The sequence below is a fragment of the Erithacus rubecula genome, assembly GCF_903797595.1.
Source record: "Erithacus rubecula genome assembly, chromosome: 26".
In the NCBI taxonomy this organism is placed as follows: domain Eukaryota; kingdom Metazoa; phylum Chordata; class Aves; order Passeriformes; family Muscicapidae; genus Erithacus; species Erithacus rubecula.
This window is the reverse complement of record NC_136678.1, coordinates 4,723,063-4,741,975: the sequence shown is the minus strand read 5'-3', so window position 1 is coordinate 4,741,975 and position 18,913 is coordinate 4,723,063. Positions and strand designations below refer to the sequence as shown.

The window sequence follows — 18,913 nt, the reverse complement described above, 5'->3', positions numbered from 1 at the left end:
CTCGGGAAAATGGTCTGGTTTTCTCTTCCTTCTTGTTTAATTCGTTTTTCCTGAGGGGAAGAGCGAGTGTGGGTTTGTGCAGTGTGGGGAGAGAAGCAAACAAACACTGAGATTATGAATGTTCCAATGAACTTTTGCTGATAAACAGGATTTCATGGGCAGGACGTGATGCACAGAGGGCTGGGGGTGAGCATGAAGACAGCCCAGCTCTGCTCTGTCCCCACAACATCCCAGGAGACCCTCCCTCATCCTCCCCACCAAAAGCCATCCTGTGGCAAATCCTCTGCTCAGAGAGTCAATATTTTGCAGCCAACCTGAGGTTTATGGTCTATAATGGCCACTCTGGCTGCAGCAGGACTCTGCCCTGGAGAAATCCAACTCCCCAGGGGAGAGGCAGAGCAGCATCAGATCCTGTGAAGGGTTTGAGCAGGAGAACAGCACAGAGTCCTGTGCACAGCCTGAGCTGCTGTGGGGTGCAGGGACACCTCCCACTGTCCCAGGCTGCTCCAAACTCACTGTCCAGCCTGGCCTTGGGCACTGCCAGGAACCCAGGGGCAGCCAGGGCCTGCCCACCCTCCCAGGCAAGGATTTCTTCCCCATCTCCAACCTCAATTTCCCTTTGGTCAGTGTGAAGCTGTTCCCCCTTGTCCTGTCCCTGCAGGTCCCTCAAGGGTCCTTCAAGGGTCCCTCTCTGGGGTCCCTGCAGCCCTTCCAGAGCTGGAATTGCTCCTTGCAATTTCCTCTTCTCCACATCTCATCCATCTCAGGAGCAGGTGACATTCTCAGTGTCCCAGGTGACATTTTCAGTGTCCCAGGTGACATTTCCAGTGTCCCAGGTGACATTCCCAGTGCTGGTGGTCCCCAGGACTCAGGACAGACATGGGGGTGACATCCAGAGCTCCAGCCAGGGCTGCTGGAGTGCAGTCCCCAGTGTCCCCTGCCTTTCTCAGCCCTTCCACATGCTGAGATGGACTCTGAGGCTGCTCCTGAAATGTTTTGTCATCTCTCTTCCACTTCCCCGCAAGCTGACGAAAAAAAAGCACAAATCCCTCCGACGTGTTGTCTTCCCAGCTCCTGATATGTTTTGGCTACTTGCAGAGAGTAAGAGGAGTCTTTGGAGCAGATGTGAGATTCAGCTCTTGTTTCCTCGCTTGTCATCACTCAGAAAGGAAAACAAACACTTGTGCTGGTGCAGAAAGGAGCCCTGGTGTCCTGCTCTGTGCCTGCTCCTCCTCCCTGGGGATGAGCTCCTCTCTGTACTTGTCCCAAATTCTTCAGAACCTGCTGAGAAGCAACAGACATCAAGATGGTGTTGGTGTTTCACTTACAGGAGGGTTTTTTTTTTTTTCCTCATGTTCTTAAGCCTGTAATCACTGATAAAATAGAAAAAGTGTTTTAAAGCTGTTATGTGGCCCGGGAGGAAAAAAACCTGAACTGAAACATGCATAATCCTGTATGAGACAAGCCCAGAGAAATCTAATTGGATTCTTCCCCAAACCAAATTCTACACTACAGTTATCTCCTTGATTATTTACTGCTCACAATAATAAGCTGACAAAGAAAAATTGCTCCTGGAAAAGTCTTTCAGGCAGATTTCAGCATCCTGAAAGATTTCTTTTGCTGGGAATGCCTTAATAGGTCTGGGTTTTAACAGCAATCACAAAGTGTGAAAGGAATGGCTCTGGAAATTCTGAATTCCATTGCTCCTGTTGCTTTTTTTGTGAGGACTGAGGTGTTGAAGCTTCTCCCCAGTGGGGCACAGAGCAGGGAGGTGTCAGAGCAGGCACTGGAGGGTGTGATCTCCCATTCCCACTGTGCTCTGCTCCCAGGTGAAGCTTCCAGGGAATCCCAAAACCTGGGGACAGCTCTGGTGTCGCAGCAGCCCAGAGGGCAAGATATGAAATAAAGCCCAGCCCAGACTGCCCTAGAGCAGCTCTCCACCTTCCCAGCCTGGCTGAGCAGGAACTGCAGGGTTTGAACTTCCCAAGGCACCCCAGCACCAGAGCCTGCAGCAGCCACAGCTCCCTGAGCCTCCCCAGATGAAATAAATGAAGTTTTGCTCTTCACGGATGCATAATTAACCCCTTGAGTAAACATCTATTCAAACCTGCATAATTAGCACTGAATTTTTCAAAAGGCCAATGAAAGGCCCTTTTAGGTCCCTAATTGGCTTCCTCTTCATCAGCTCTGGGTATGAACTGTTTGTGTGGATTGGGAATGTGAGGCTGGAATTCCACACAGGACGGCCAAGGGTGCCCAGCCAACCTCTCCTCGTGGGGACTCTCACACCAAATGTCACTCAGGTTGGGGAAACACAGCCCCAAACCCCCCAGCTCTGATTGGTGGGTAAATTTTGGGGTGGTGGTTTTTACAGGGGGTTGGGATGTGTCCCAAAAAAACCAGTTTTCTATGGAAATGATGGGGATGCAGAAGATGGATGGAATTATTTAGGGACAGATAATGAAGCTGTGCAGTAAATGTGCCACTGAACAGGGTAATTAACAGTAATGCTCATCAGGAGCTAGTTACATGATTCTTTGCCATTTTTAAATGAATAGTTACCATGTAGTTTCCAGGACCAGAATTCCCAGGTTAAGGAGAACGTGCAAAACCTGAGTCTGAGTTCTTTGGGTAACTCATTCACCAATTTATCCATTGAATTAAAAAAAAATAAAGCCTGGAAAAAAAGAGCAGCTCTTTCCAACTGAAACTCAAAGAATCAGCATCCAGACCCACCTCAACCCATTCCCAGTCATGCCATGGATGGAGAAGCCTCCCTGCTTTACAGAATCCCTGTTTGAAGGCAACAAGAAAAGCAAATAATGCTCCCAGACTGAGAAGAATGGAATTGCACATTATTTCCAGGAGTTCTGCTACAACTCCTTCCCCTGGCCAACTGTTCAAAATCCCAACTGCACCACTCGTGTTCTTACAACTTTTCTTTCAAGAGGGACTTTTCCTCCCGTTTGCTTTTGCTCCAAAGGCCAGGTGGCTCCATTGGCTGTGCTGCAGTGCTCTCTGCTGGCACCAGCCCGGAGCTCCTGGGATGCTCCAGCTGGGCAGGGCTGTCCCAGACCCCACCACACAATCACAGAAAGCTTTAGGCTGGGAAAGACCCTCAGGAACATGGAATCCAGCAGTGCCACAGCCACCAGCAGCTCATGTCCCCAGGGTACACCTGGCACTGCCCCTGTGCTCAGCCAGAGCCAAGGTTTACAGCTCCAGCCAGCCCTGGCTCTCTGGGTTTGCTTGCTGAGGGTGTGTTTCCATTCAGGGTGTTCAAAATCCTCCCCCAGAACCCACCCTGGACACACAGGCCTTGCCTAAGGGCCCTGTTCCCCTCTCACAGAGAGTTTGGGTGGGGAGGGATGTTAAAGATCTTCTGTTTCCCATTTCCACTGTCCCAGGCTCCAGCCCCAATGTCCTGGCCTTGGACCCTTCCAGGGATCCAGGGGCAGCCAGGGCTCTACACCCTCCCAGGGAGGAATTCCCTCCCAACACCCACTCTAAATCTTCCCTCTTACTTTCAAACCACTCCTCCTTGTCCTCTCACCAGCTGCCTCTGTAAAAAGTCCCTCTCCATCTTTTTTATGACACCCAGGAGATATTTTTTTTTCTTTCCTCATTCTTTGCGTGTTGCAGGTGTTTCTCCCAGGGGATGGGGACACCAGCACCTTCCCCAGTGCACAGGGGCTGCTGTGTTGAACCTTCTGCTGTTCCCTACACCCCCTCAGAGTGATTCACACCAGCACAGCCAGCAGTGCTCAGGTTCTGCTGCCTTTGGTTAATAACTGCTATTTTAGCTCGAGCCCACAGAGAGCTCTGCACGAGTCCCTGAACTGCCTTGCTGCTGTCCCAGATTTCCACCAGGCAAGGTCAGGAGCCACCATCTCCATCGATTCCTGCTCAGCTGAGCCTCAGGCAGCTCTCCCCCCTCTCTCCTGCAGGTTGTTGGTGTTTTTCTCTCAGTGTTTCTGAAGGCCAGGCTCTGGGAATGCTGCAGCTGAAGAGTTCTGCTCTCCCTCCCTTTCCTCAGCAATGTTTCTTCCTCCTCTGGCTGCTGAGCATCCCCAGCAGGGCCCTGCTGCACTGGGGCTCTTGCTGTGGGTTTCTGAGATGTTCACAGTGAGTTCTGGCAGAGCAAGGCAAGGCTTGGGCACCCAGCTCTGTCCAGCCACCTGCCCTGCAAACTGCTCCAGGGGCAGAGCTCCCCTTTGTGCTCCTCACTGTGCCCTGGGCTCCTCCAAACCATCCCAGGGTGGATGTGAACCCCTAACAAACCCCCCAAAAAAACATCATAAACCCCCCAAAACCCCCTAATAAACTCCTCAATAAACCCTTCTAGTAAACCCCCCAATAAACCAAATAAACCCCCCAATGAACCCCCTTAATAAACTCCTCAGTAAACCCCCCCTAAAACCTTCAATAAACCCCTCTAATAAACCCCCAAACCTCCTAATAAACCAAATAAACCCCTTTAATAAGCCAAATAACCTGCCCACAAAAAAAAAAACCAAACTAATAAATCTAAAAATATCCCTCCAATAAACCAAATAAACCCCACAATGAACCCCTCTAATATACCCTCAGTAAATCCCTCTAAAAATCAAATAACCTATCCCAAAAAACCCCTAAGAAACTCAAATAAACCTCCATTAAACCAAATAAACCCCCCAATAACCCCCTAAAAATCCACTAATAAACCCCTCTAATAAACCTAATAAACCCCCTAATTAACCCCCTAATAAAACTCCTCACATCACTCTGCCTCTGGTGTCTCCCCCAGCACTGGGAATGGCTCCTCCTCACTCCCCAGCTTTAGAGAGGCCTTACAGTGACTTTACTTTCTTGGTAAAATCCATGTAAATTCCACCCAAACCTTGCATTAAAGGAAACCTGCATGTTCAAACTCACACCCAGGAATCCTGGCCAAAATCCCAGTGGAGTTCCCAGAGATGGAGCCCGACCAGCAAAGAGACTCTGCCTTGGAACCAAGCTGCTGAGGGAAAATATACTGAGGAAAATAATGTGATTTTCAAGTATTGCCTCAGAGCTGATTTATTCCTGACATAAAACTAAACTTCCCAATGATATGGACTTTTTCCATGCATTATTCTAGATGGCAGTGTAAATCAACTGAGAATGCAGTCAGTAAAGTTGTTATTGCCAGCTCTAAAACTCCCACACTAGAGAAAAGATTCAAAGAATTATTAATATTTCCTCTATTCATGTGTGCTGTGCTTGAGCAGGCAGTCACAGGGAGGTTTTGAATGTTAAAACAGAGCCATTGTGTGGGGTGAAATAACCCTGAATTCGGGGCATGGAGATGAACCTGGCTCAGTGATTGTTCTGCAGGGCTTTGTGCTGTTTGCAGGCGGTGAATGAGGAGCATCCCCACTGTCCCAGGGCTGGGACAGCCCTGTCCCAGGGCAGCCCCACAGAACTGCCAATCCAACAGAGCCATCCCAAGGCAGACAGGGTGGTTTCCACGCCCTGAGCACTCGGGGTTGGTGTGAGGGAGGCAAATCCTCTTTTGCATCCCAGCGGGGATGTGCCAGCCACCAAGCGGTAGCGGCGGCGAGGAGCGGCTGCTGCACGCCCAGCTCCATCCTGAGCCTGCTGGGATCCGGGACTCCCAGCCCTGCTCCCAGCCCTGCTGCACCGTCCCCGTGCCCCTGCTGACTCCCTGCCTACCAGCTCGGCTCCATCTCCTCCTCCTCCTCCTCCTCACCGAGCTCTAATCCCCGCAGACTCGGAGCTGAGCGCCGGCAGCCAACAGGAGTTGCTTTGTCTGTGCTGACTTGGGTAAGCAAAAATATTCTTTCCTTATGAGCCATTTGCTGTTCCTTCTCTCGCAGTGAAGCAGGTGGGATCCCTGCTCACCTGCTTGGCTTTAAAATGGGTTTGATCTTGTAACAGGAAAATACCAGAGGACTTCTCCTCTGTGGTATCCTGCAGCTTGTATTTCGTAGAAAGCTGCCTTTCATTTACATTTTACATCCAAAGTATATTAGAGAACCTGGGATGTTTATAATGAAAATGGAGATTTTGCAAGTGCTCCCCAAGTTGCCTTGGAATGGATGGTGTGGTGGGGGCAACACAGGAGCTTTGACGTGGGTTTGTTTTTAATGGCGAGCTCGTGGTTTCAATTTCTTCTTCTTTTGTCCCTGAACACAGAGGCTGCCCTGCACTTCATTCATTCATTCATTCACATGCAGGTTTGTTTGCTTTGCTGTATTTTTTTTTTTTAATCAAAGCTCTTTGAATTTGTATTCTCCTTTTTTTTTCCTATAAACTTCTAATTCCTAAGGCGAACCCCTGAAAGCTGCATGTCTGTTCACCCTGCACATGGAAGTTTGTCACGAGACCATTAATCATGACTTACAATCATTCTGCTAATGCAGAGCATCCATTCAGGAGCAGGGTCTGCCTGCAGATGGATTTGTTGCTGTGGGATGTGGAAGCAGAACAAATTTCCTCAGGAAAGATTTAAGCAAGGTCATAATAACATCCCTGCACTCTGAGCAGTGTCGTGCTGGCTCAGACAGAGCAGAGCACTTTGTTGGCTCGGGCTGTGGGAGAGCCCAAAGGTCAGACATTCATATCAGACTTGTTTATTATCTTCTATCTCTGATATAAACTCAGCTGAAGCCCTGGGTGTTGCTGTGTTTGTTATACTGGGGTAGGGGGAAGCTCCACAGATTAAAGCTGTGCTGTGCACTCAATCCTCAGCTCAGGTTGTCACCTGCATTAGTTAATGAGCTTTTCAACCTCATTACACAACCACAGCACAAGGTGTGCTTGCACTGCCAAGGGGTGAATGGGCAAAGGGCACCACAGCCCTTGTTGGGAATTGAAATAATGGGAATTCCCAGTGCCCACGGGTGCTGTCAGTGTGCATCCCCCTGCTGGGCTGGGTCTGTCCCCAGGCACACCTGGACAGTGCCAGGTGGAGCTGCCAGGGCAAGGAGGGCTCAGCAGGGTGAGATGGGCACAGGGCAGGGCAGGAAAAGCTGCCAGCCTCAGCATGAGGGGTCTGCCCAGCTCTGCCATGTGCTCACTCCTGTGGGAAGCCCCTCCAGCTGAGAGTGCCCATCCAGAAATGCAGGTTTGGGCACCAGCAGAAGGAAAGGTGAGGGCACAGGTGCCTCTGAGTCCCTGGCAGTGCCCAAGGCCAGGCTGGAACACCTGGGACAGTGGGAGATGTCCCTGCCATGGCAGGGGTGGCACTGGATGAGCTTTGAGGTCCCTTCCCACCCAAAACCATTTTGGGGTTTTGGGATTTGTTGCACCAGAGCTTGAACAAATAAAAGATGAACAACAAAAAGATCAAACATTGCATTGTGACCAACTGCTGTGAAGTGCAACAGGTGATTTAAGCAGAGTGAGAGACAAAAATGAGCTCCCAGAGACTCAGGGAATTCACATTCTCCTGATCCCATCATCGTGGCAGGACCCAGAGGCAGCTGTGCCCTGCACCAACCCCTTGGCAAACTCTTCCCCAAAAAGAGCCGAAACCATGGGAAGGGTGTGACCCAGCAGGAGCAGAGTGGGACAGTGTCCATCACCTGAGCACACACAGAATCACAGCACTGGGGCTGGAAGGGACCTTAGAGACCATTCCACCCCCTGCCATATGCAGCTTTACGTCTCAGGAACTCAAACATTGCATTATTTTGCTCTCAGAATAGCAGCATTTACTCCCCTTCCTCGCAGAGAGGCGAGGGCAGGCAGGAAATGACTTGCTGATGATGGCACAGAAAATCTGAGAAAGCAGGAAATCAAATCCACGTGTAGGGAGTGAGGGCTGCTCATGCAGCCTGTCCCCAGCACCAACTGCCACACAGAGTGACAGCAGGAGCAACTCTGAGACAGGCAGATGATTCACAGGAGAGCGAAGAAAACATGGTACTACCTTCCCTTGGGAGCAAAATTCGCTTTAAAATAAGGAACTTGTTGAATTCACAAGGAGTTAAACATCAAAATACTCTGGGGATGGAGATGAAACGAGTCAGGATTGGGAAAATTTAACCCTTGGGCTTGGATGGGCCAAATTCTCAGTACTGAGTGTGCATCACCCCCCTGTCCCCCAGTGGTGGGGACAGTCACCTCTGCCCAGTGCAGGAGGGTTTCTGTGCCCTGTCCCCTCTGTCCCACAGAGCTGATCCCAACCAGGACAAACTTCAGCACAGGAGCCCAAAATGCCACTTGTCCCCAGGGCCAGGCTGACCTACTTGGGTTTTTTTCCTCTTTTTTCATCTCATGTTCTCTGGTTGACAGCAGCCTGGGAGAGGAATGGAGAGTTCCTCCCAGTGCTCCCTGTCACTCAGCACCACCCTGCCAGCCCAGCTCTGATCTTTATTTAGAGTGGATAAAACTCACCTGCCATCACCAGCTGAATGCCTCTGCCAGCAAATTCACTTTCTGTAATATTCCAGATCTATAGATTTGGGATGGGCAGATGACTGCAAAGAGAATATTGTTTAGGGATTTAAAATAATTGTCAGAAATGTTTCTGATGATTGATCAGCACTTTTGTGTAGGACTTTTCAACTTCCCTGCTTTCAAACAGCAAGATAAGGCTGGGTTCTGGGTTCTAGAAGGAGCTGTGTTTCTGTGAGTTACACAGGCATCACAAACCAGGAGGTAAATAAAGGTCAAGTTCAGGAGGCCTTTAGTGATTTTATGGACTGAAGCCTTCAACTGTTTACAATCAAGTCAATTTTTGTTTCAATAATGTTAAATTAACCTTTAAAAATTGTGTCAAGGAGCTGAAAACCCTGCAAACGTGCTAATTAAGGAGATAAAGTAGGTTCAGGAGGAATCCAATATCTAAGCTGTCTCTCATGAAAAGAGACCTTTCAGCTTTTTCTGTACTTTAATACTTCTGCCTTTTCCAAAAGGATGAAAAACACCCATGAAAGCTTTGGCTGTGTCTTCTGGAGGCTCAGCTGTGCCCCACAGCCTTTGGCTCTGATCCTGCTTGGGGGATGCTCCACATGTCCAGGATGCTCCACATGTCCAGGGATGCTCCCCAATCCCAGGGATGCTCCACATGTCCAGGGATGCTCCCCAATCCCAGGGATGCTCCACATGTCCAGGGATGCTCCCCAATCCCAGGGATGCTCCACGTGTCCAGGGATGATCCTCACTCCCAGGGATGCTCCCCTGCAGCCCAGGGTCATTTTTAGATCCCATTTTCCCCTGTCTCCAGGTTCTCTCTCACCTTCCAGTGTCCCTCCAGCCCTTAGAGCCGATCTCATTACGAGCTCTAAGAGGTTTGTGGAGCGTTTTGCACCTCCCAGACCTTGGCCAGCTCTAATTCTAATGGAACTGGGGAGTCCTGGGCTTCCTGCAGACACAAACCACAGCAGTGACCTCTCCTCCTGCTCCTCACAGCATCCCCTGCTTCCACTCTGGAGGAGATGGGGCGCAAGGAAGAGGATGGCAGCGGCTCCTGGAAGAAGCAGACCAGCAACATCCGCAAAACCTTCATCTTCATGGAGGCCCTGGGATCGTGAGTGCCCCCAGTCCTGGCCCCCCAGACCCTCCTGGCCCTGGCCAATGTCCCAGGGACCCCTGGCCAATATCCCAGGGACCCCCTGCCCAGGATGCTGCTGCTGCCATTCCTGGCTCACCCTTCCCAAACAGCCCCAAATCCCCCAGGCACAGCTCCAGGTGCCCCCTGCCCTCCCCTCCAGCCCCTCTGACCCCAATGGATTCTTGCACCAGAAGGTTTTTGCCCCTCTCCTGCTGCTGCAAGGTCAGAGGAATTGCAATAACACGTTGTATATTTAGCTCGGGAAGCCTGACTCAGTTGGGGAATGAAACAAAAACAAGGATGTTGGAGTTGTACAATCCTTCCCTGTGCCTTAACAGCTTAATTTGCCTATTCATGGGGATGAGACAACAAAACATTTCCAAGGTGGTGGGGGAGGAATTGAATTACCTCCACCAGCAAGTTCTGTCATGGGCAAATTTTCTGTGACTTCTGGGCCTATGACAAAGCTCCCAAAGAAGCAGCTACTCCAAATTCCATGCCTTGTCAGCCTCAGAGATTAATTGAATTATCCAGCAGCTTTCACTAAAGGAATGAGGTTAGAAAAAGCTTTATTCTCTCCTAATCCACTTGTTGATTCATCATTTTTAATAAGGGGCATAATTATTATAAACTGTTTGGGACAGAGATGTAGAACAGATGCCCCAGCAGCTGGTTTGTAGGTTGTTGATTTCCTACTATTGCTTTAATAGGAAAATGTAGCATTAGAAATTGGGATTTTTTTTTTCCCACATGCATCACTTCAGCTCTCTGAAGAACTGAAATGAAGATCTGGGACTTAAAACCACCTCAGAGTTGTTATCACTGTCCCCCAGGGTCCCCAGCACTGCCCTTCCTTGCCTGCCCTCAGCTCCCTGCAGGGCTTTGCAGGCTCAGAGCAAGCCCCATTTCATGGCCCCAGTTAAGGAGCTGCTGGATTGATGAGGATTAGTGAGACACAGTGTCACTGTCACTGCCCCAGCCTCGTGCTCAGCTCCCCAGGACAGAGCTGTAACAGGATTGGGGGCTTTAGGCAGGTTATAAATACCTGCTCCCACTGCTCAGGGCTCACTGTCACTCTGTCACCAAGGGGACACAGGGAGCAGCAGCCTCTGCAGACAGGAGAGCAACCAGAGGCTGAATTTAAAGATTAACTGAGGTTATCCTGCTGTTTTTCATTTCAGAGGTGCAGAATGTTGGGTGACACCAACCCAGCTCCCTGGTGGACTGTGCAGAATAATTTCTCCACAGAAAAAAACTTTGAGGTTTTATTTACACTGCATAACCTTTCCCTAGCTTTGGGGCTGCTCCAGTGCAGCTCCAGCTTTAGAATCAGCATCCACTTGAAGTCCCCACCACACAGTTTTCCTGTGCTATTTCCCCTCTCTGTCAGTCCCTCCCTGTCCCCAAAGCAGCACCCACTGAAATGCAGATTCTCCCCCTCTCTGCAGAGGAGCCTTCTCAGAAGTTTTCCTGGTGAAGCAGAAAAGCACTGGCAAGCTCTTTGCTCTGAAATGCATCAAGAAGTCTCCTCTCAACAGGGACAGCAGCTTGGAGAATGAAATAGCAGTGCTGAAAAAGTGAGTGTGACAGTCCAAGGAACATTCCTGATGTGTTGAGTACTTTAAATAAAGGGTTTGGTCCACCAACTGATGGTGCCTGGTGCTCCAAAGGGAATTGGATGGGCATCAGTGATGCTCTGCCATGCAGGGGGGCACAGCAACCCCAGAACACCCCAGTGAATTTTCCCTGTAGATCAAAGCAGGATCACTGCTGGATTCTCCACCTCAGAACCCCTTCTGTCCTTGCCAGGATCTGTTTCTGACCCACATTTCCCTTTGCAGAATAAAGCACGAAAACATCGTGACTTTAGAAGATATTTATGAGAGCACAACCCACTTCTACCTGGTGATGCAGCTGTGAGTACCAGCAGAGCCATTTCCTTGGGAAATTCAGGAAATTCACACAGAGGGACAGGGCAGGAGCAGGGGGATGTGTGGGATTTCAGCACCAGAGTCCCTCTTCAAACACCCTCATTGCCAAGGCTGGACCTGACCCTGAGGCTCCTTGGGGCACCTGGGCCCATCCCCACTCTAACAGCAACTTTCTGAACCATGGTTTGGATCGATTTATGCAAATTAATTCCTCACAGTTTAGCAGGGCAGAGACAGAAGTATTTCTAATTAAAGCTGTGCCACGCAGGGTTTCTAGAAATGGAACTGGGCACCGTGTCAGCAGCAGGGGAAGAGCTCTGAGCTGCTGCTGCTAAACTGCAAATTCAGTAAAGAACAAAACCCTTGTAAAGAACAAAACCACCTGTGGAGTGGAGCCCGAGGCAGGGCTGGATACCTGCAGCTCAGCCTTACCAGGATTTGCCTCACAACCTCTCCCAAATCACCCAGATTCACCAGCAACCCTCACTGGCAGCCTGGAGCCTCCACCAGCCTCAGCCTCCCAAAATCTCCTGCAAAAGGAGCAGGATCACAGCTGAGCTAACACAAAGGTGCTGTTCACGTTTTTCCCAGTCCTTTTCTTTCTAAGCTGCCCTCTCCACAGGGTGTCTGGGGGAGAGCTGTTTGACAGGATCTTGGAGCGGGGTGTGTACACGGAGAAGGACGCGAGCCTGGTGATCCACCAGGTGCTGACAGCTGTGAAATACCTGCACGAGAACGGCATCGTGCACCGGGACCTGAAGGTGAGCCCTGCCCCACCTCCTGCTCCTCTTTGCCATTTCCTACCCCGAATTTCACCCCTCTGTGTTCCCAGCCTGAGAACCTCCTGTACCTCACCCCCGAGGAGAACTCCAAAATCATGATCACGGATTTTGGCTTGTCGAAAATGGAGCAGAACGGGATCATGTCCACGGCCTGTGGGACTCCAGGATATGTGGGTGAGCCAAAGGGAAGCAGTGGGCTTGGCTGGTGGATTTCCTGGAAAAAAGGTTGTGCACATCCAGAACATTCCCTGGGAGAAGGGAAAGAAATATGTCAATATGTTGATAACAACCTGGGACTCACAGATGCACTGCACAGACCTTATAAACGAGTGCAGAGACTGAAAAATCTCAATATTTTAAAGATGAAAAGAAAAGGGTAATTTTGAGGGCAAAATATATGTATTAGTAATTAATATAGAAATTAAAAAATATATAATATAAATAAAAATATATAAAATATATATTAATATTAATATAATATATTTATTGGAAAATTAAAATAATTTTAATGCAATGGGATTTTATTTAATTCCCACCAGACTGCATTGGCTGGATGCAGCTCCCTGGTTAAACCTCAGCATGCAGGCAGAGATTGTCTGTGGTTCTTTCTATATAGTGGCATAAAACACACACAAAAACCACAGAGCAATTCAGCTGGGAGATGGGGCTGCTCCTGGCTGAAACTCCCGCTTTCCCCAGTGCTGGATAATCCATTATTGCTCAGAATTCCCCTATGGTTTTGCTGTCCTGCAGCCCCCGAAGTGCTGGCCCAGAAGCCCTACAGCAAAGCCGTGGACTGCTGGTCCATCGGGGTCATCACCTACATCCTGTGAGTAGCAGCAGCAGCATCCCCGTGCTCTCCCCACTCCCCCTGCACTGAATTCCTCCCAAAGGCAGCAATTGAAGGGATGTGGGAATGCAGTGCAGGAGTGGAGATGAAAGGAATCATATTTGCTCTATTCCGTGCCTCATCCTATGCTTTGTTTTTCACCAGTTCCCTACAAATACCATCCCCATCTTCCCGGGTACTTTTTGTTTCATTTCCTCCCACACTGCTCAGCTCGGTACCAGCTGTGGCTTTGTCCTCTCGCTGCTGCAGTGAAGTTTTTAACTCTTTTGAGGGAGAGCAGCTCCCCTGTCACTCCTCACTGCTGTGCCCTCCATGGGCTGCAGAGAGGCTGTGCCCACTTTGTGGTGGCACTGAAGGGCCCCTGGCTCTGTGCTCTGTTTCAGGCTCTGTGGGTACCCTCCTTTCTATGAAGAGACTGAATCCAAACTCTTTGAAAAGATTAAGGAAGGCTACTACGAGTTCGAGTCTCCCTTCTGGGATGACATCTCCGAGTCAGGTAAAGCTCTGGGGCTGGGGTCAATGTAAACCTGATTTTTACAAATGATTGCTGAGCTCTGAGTGGGCTCAGACTTCCCTTGGAGGTGTCCAAGGCCAGACTGGAGCCACCTGGGACAGTGGGAGGTGTCCCTGCCATGACAGGGATGGCATTGGATTAGCTTTAAGGCTCCTTCCAACTCAAACCACTCTGTGATTCTGTAAGAAGGGAAACTCTGGGGATTTCTTCCCCACTTTTTTCCTCTGTCCTTCAGCCACCACTTCACCAGCCCAAGCTGCTCGTGGAGCTCCCCCGTGCACAGCTCACTGCAGGCAGCATCCTCACAGCTTATTTCAACATCAATCTTTTATACAAACAAACAGACCTAGCAGGGGGTGTGCTGGGGTTTAATAACAAACATCACGATCCTTCCTGCAAGAAAAACAAGGGGGAGAAAAGGGGAGAGATGTAAGAGCTCTTCAGGGCAACTTCTAAATCTGCTCAGTTTGCACTTCATGGTTTTTAGCGTTATTTTTTAGGTGAATAATTCAACTCCAATTTGCACAAGCTAAGAGTGAAGTTTGCTCCATCCAGAGCTGAAACAGAAGCTGACCTTGTCTCTGCTTTTCCCCTCTCCCAAACAGCCAAGGACTTCATCCGACATTTGCTGGAGAAGAACCCGAGCGCCAGGTTCACGTGCGAGGAGGCGCTGCGGCACCCGTGGTGAGGGTCGGGGTGGCCACGGGGATTCTGCAGCCCCAGGTCTGCTCTGTGTGCTCCCTGTGCTCCGTGGGACAGGGACAGGAGTGTCCCAGGATTGTCCCCAGGATCGGGATTGTCCCCAGGATCAGGAGTGTCCCCTGAACAGGATTATCTCCAGGACAGGATTGTCCCTGGGAACAGGATTGTCCCCACAATCAGGATTGTCCCCAGAACAGGATTGTCCCTAGAAAAGGATTGTCCCCAGGAACAGAAATGTCCCCAGAACAGAAATATCCCAAGAACAGGAGTGTCCCCAGAATAGGAGTGACCCCACAATCAGGAGTGACCTCAGAACAGGATTGTCCCCAGAACAGGACTGTCACCAGAACAGGAGTGTCCCCACAATCAGGAGTGTCCCGAGGACCAGGAGTGTCCCCAGAACAGGATTGTCCCCACAATCAGGACTGTCACCAGAACAGGAATGTCCCCACAATCAGGAGTGTCCCCAGAACAGGATTGTCCCCAGAACAGGAGTGTCCCCCACCCCATCATTAACGTCATCGCCTCCCCCGCGCTCCTGGCTGCCTCCTTCTTGTGTGCAAAGAAAGCAAACCATGAATAATTAAAGATGCAATTTGTGCATATTTGCCTCCACAAACAGAGGCAGAGGAGAAATCCCACCCTGAGCTTTCCCAGGCTTTGAAGTGTGTGTTTGTGTTACATTTTGTTGCTGTTTTTCCTTTGGGTTTAATTATTGCTGATTGAACGTACAAAGCAGTTCAGTGCCTCCAGAATGTGGAATGCCTTACAAATGCCATCTGCCTACGAGCCCATTTTCTTCTCTTCCATCTGCAGGATTAATGGAAATACAGCCCTTCACCGTGACATCTACCCATCTGTCAGTGCTCAGATCCAGAAAAACTTTGCAAAGAGCAAATGGAGGGTAAGTGGCTGCTGCCTGGAGCCCACAGCCATTTCACCAACAAGCACCAGTTGCTGTCAGCCAGCACTGAGCAGGGCTTCAGAGGGGAGGGTAAGCACCCCAAAGCTGGATCCTCCAAAGCTGGATCCTCCAAAGCTGGAATTGCCTGCACTCGATGGTCACAGGATGTTTGGAGCAATATTCCTGCTGCAGAGTGAGCTGGGGGATTCAGCACAAGCATGGAGCTGCAGGGGCCTCCCCAGGAGAGTAGAGGGCAGGGGGTCATTTCCAGCTGTGCCCGTTTTCCAGGGCTGGAAGCAGCTGTGAACTCCAAAAGCTTCAGCAGCTTGCAGTCGGTGGAAAACGTGGTGTTTGTGGCAGGAATGTGTCCATCCCAAAATCAGAGCTGTGCTTGGTGTCACCTGGGGGGACAGTGTCTGTCCCAAACTGTGCTGGCAGGGCTGTGCCTGGTGTCACCTGGGGAGGGGGACGGGGGGGACAGTGTCCTGGCATCAGCACCTCACTGGAGGTTTTGTCTCCTTCCCCAGCAAGCCTTCAACGCCGCAGCCGTCGTGCACCACATGAAGAAGCTGCACATGAGTGGCCACGGGGCAGCTGAGGGCTCTGTCCCTGCCCCAGAGAGCTCAGAGCCCCCCAGGGCCAGCAGCCCCACGGGGACCCCCCTGCCAGCAGCGCCAACCAATGACAAGGACACGGCACGGGGGCACCCAAACCCACCCAGACCCGCTCAGGACATGGCAGTGGGGGGGGAAAAGCTGCCACACCCCCCAGAGGAGGGACCCCAGCCCAAGGACAGCAGCCAGGCCCTGCCAGACACCCCCAGCCCCCCAGAGGAGGGACCCCAGTCCAGGAACAGCAGCCTGGCCCTTCCAGACACCCCCAGCCCCCCAGAGGAGGGACCCCAGCCCAAGAACAGCAGCCAGACCCTGCCAGAATCCCACAGCCCCCCAGAGGAGGGACCCCAGCCCAAGAACAGCAGCCAGACCCTGCCAGAATCCCACAGCCCCCCAGAGGAGGGACCCCAGCCCAAGAACAGCAGCCAGACCCTGCCAGAATCCCACAGCCCCCCAGAGGAGGGACCCCAGCCCAAGAACAGCAGCCAGGCCCTGCCAGAATCCCACAGCCCCCCAGAGGAGGGACCCCAGCCCAAGAACAGCAGCCTGGCCCTGCCACACACCCCCAGCCCCCCAGAGGAGGGACCCCTGCCCAGGAACAGCAGCCTGGCCCTTCCAGACACCTCCAGCCCCCCAGAGGAGGGACCCCTGCCCAGGAACAGCAGCCTGGCCCTGCCAGACACCCACAGCCCCCCGGGCAGGAGCTCCTGTGGCTGCAGCCCCTCCTGTGTGGGCCACGAGAAGACAAAGGCTCCCTCCTGCTCTGAGACAGTGCTGGTCAAAAAGTCTTCAAAATCCCAGTAGGTATCCAGGTCATTCCCATTAACTTCCAGTGAATTGTGTGGGAACAGCCATCCCTGGCACTGGCACTGGCACAGGAGCTGTGCCCAGGGGGAGGACAAGGGGAGGGATGAGCCAATGCTTTTTTTGGCTGGAGGCTGTGCCCAGCCCAGGCTCTCCTGGGTGTCCCTGGTATTAGCAGGGTGCCCAGGCTGGGGGGCACAGCCCCCAGGGACTGGAGCACTCTGGTTTTCCAGAACAGTGACCAATGGTTCAGACCCTGCCTGGTCTGCAGGGACTGCACCCAGCCCTGCTCTGCTCTCACAGCTGATGTTCTGTGCACTGACACCACAATGCCCCTGCAGAACAATCTGAAATAATTGCTGTTTCTCTTCTTTCTGTTCCCTCTCACCCATTCCCAACCAGTCACTTCAAGTCAGAGGTTCTTGTCCCAATGAAAACCGGCAAACACTCGTCTCACTGTGGCACTGGGCAAACTGGAGTTTGTTTGATCATGTGATGGAGGTCGACACTTGTTCAGAGGTGAGTGCCCTGCAACTTGGTCATCAACTGCTCTTAATTAACCCAGTTAGGCAGGAAAAAGGGAAAGGCACAGATAGCACAGTGACTGTACATGAAATAAATGAACACACATTTTTGCAAGGGAAAAAAACTCTTTCCCCAAAGCACCCCTCCAGCAATGGCTCAGCTCTCAGCTTCCATCAGGGCCAGGACTCAGAGTCCAAATTTCACAGCACCATGAGGAACATGAGAGAGGAAGCCAAGCATGGGTTTGTCATACCAAACTCTACAATGATTTCAAGCTATTCACTGGGAAAAACGCTGATGCAAACGTGTCCCTCAGCAGGGACTGGGGCTGTTCAGCTGTGGCCAAGAGCAAAGGGCTGACAGAGCTGCAACTCCAGGGCTCAGCACATCTCTTTCCCAGATTTGGCCCAGACAGGCTTGAATGCCTTTGTGAGCAGAGCCCAGAGAGGCTCCTTTTGAAAAGCAGAGTAAAATAATGCAGGTTTGATCCTGTCATCATTTGCACCACTTTGAGGGTGAGCAGTGAGGAGCCTCGCTGTTAGATCCTGCTCCAAGGAACGTCCCCAAGGTGAGCTCCTGCTGGCAGAGCTCTCCTCAAAGGCGACATCAAGTGAGCTCCCTCCTCTCATGTCCTGTGCCAGTCTCTGCTGATGAGGCTGTTTGACCAGGACTGCCACGCACAAAGGATTAACAGCAGAGACAAATGCGAGTCAGAGCCAGTGCAGACTCCAAAGAGCCCATTCCAACAATCAGTGCTTTGTAGGAGCCATCAGAGGGAACCCAGCTGTCCCCTGCCTCACTGCAGCTCGTTAGCAGCACTTCTGCAGGGCAGTGAAACAAAGCCCAATCCTCACCTGGAATTCTCTCTCTTGCAGAACCCGAAGGGCTCTTTCACTCTTTCCTGCACTTCAGAGCCAGGCAGCGCCAGTGTGAGCAGGACTGGAGGCCAGCAGCTCTGAGAGCAGTGCCCAGCTGGGGACAGGGGCACAGCAGGGCCAGGATCCATCCCTGCAGCGAGCTCGGGCTGTTTCTGACCATTGCAGCTGGGAGGAGGCTCGGGAAGCTCCTGCTCCCACACCAGTGTACATTACCATAGGGCATCACCAGTGCTACCAGCTTCTGTTTGCTGTACCCCGTTTAGTTGTCAATGCACAAATGCACAACACCCACCCCACAAACCAAAGCCAGGCAGAGCTTTACTCCCATGGCAGCTCCATTTATTTTTACAGCCCTCACCCCAGGCTTTGGCACTCTGGAGTTCAGCTGCCCAGGCTGCTCAGCCCCCACTGCAGCTGCAACAGGAGAGAACCTGCTAGAAACCTCCCTGTGTCTGACAGTAACACAGCAAGGTCTGAGCTCCCCTTCCAAGGCTGTAATTGCACAATGAACACTTGCTTAATAAAGCTGAGATTTGTTTTGTAAAGTGCCTCTTGGTTATTCATAGAAATCTGATGTGGAAATGGTCTGTTAAGTCCCTCCTAAAGCTTTCCCTGTGCATCCCAGATCTGCTCCCGCTGGTGTTTTTCTGGCAAACTGTTCTGTGGTAAATAAGCAGATTGTGGCAGAAAATCAAACAAGACATCTGACTTCACCTTTGACTGTGAGCCTGTGTTTCTCTAATTTGCATAAATATAGGTATTTTGTACAGAGGGAGATAAAATTCTCCATTTCTCTGATCTGCTTATTTGAAGGAAGATCTCAGAGGGAAGTACTGAAGCCACGGCATGTTTGAAGAATTAACTGCAG

The 18,913-nt window shown here is 51.1% G+C and overlaps 1 protein-coding gene across 4 annotated transcripts; it reads left to right on the top strand.

Moving 5' to 3' along the window:
- Window positions 1-5,454: 5,454 nt before the first annotated feature.
- Window positions 5,455-18,769, top strand: CAMK1G (calcium/calmodulin dependent protein kinase IG). Of its 4 annotated transcripts, XR_013776875.1 has the most exons (15): window positions 5,455-5,805; window positions 9,215-9,278; window positions 9,400-9,517; window positions 10,990-11,118; window positions 11,383-11,457; window positions 12,095-12,233; window positions 12,305-12,428; window positions 13,008-13,083; window positions 13,488-13,600; window positions 14,224-14,302; window positions 15,137-15,224; window positions 15,752-16,152; window positions 16,218-16,638; window positions 17,045-17,161; window positions 18,043-18,769. XR_013776875.1 is itself a non-coding variant. In XM_079327299.1 (14 exons), exons 2-13 carry the CDS (start codon window positions 9,426-9,428, stop codon window positions 17,136-17,138), a joined length of 1,620 nt encoding a protein of 539 aa, XP_079183425.1. In that variant the 5' UTR covers window positions 5,736-5,805; window positions 9,400-9,425; the 3' UTR covers window positions 17,139-17,161; window positions 18,043-18,769. The 4 variants fall into 4 exon arrangements, 2 of the variants coding, with proteins under 2 accessions (XP_079183424.1, XP_079183425.1); XR_013776874.1 differs by lacking the exon at window positions 9,215-9,278; XM_079327299.1 differs by lacking the exon at window positions 9,215-9,278 and having other exon boundaries at window positions 5,736-5,805; window positions 15,752-16,107; window positions 16,384-16,638.
- The last annotated feature ends 144 nt before the right edge of the window (window positions 18,770-18,913 follow it).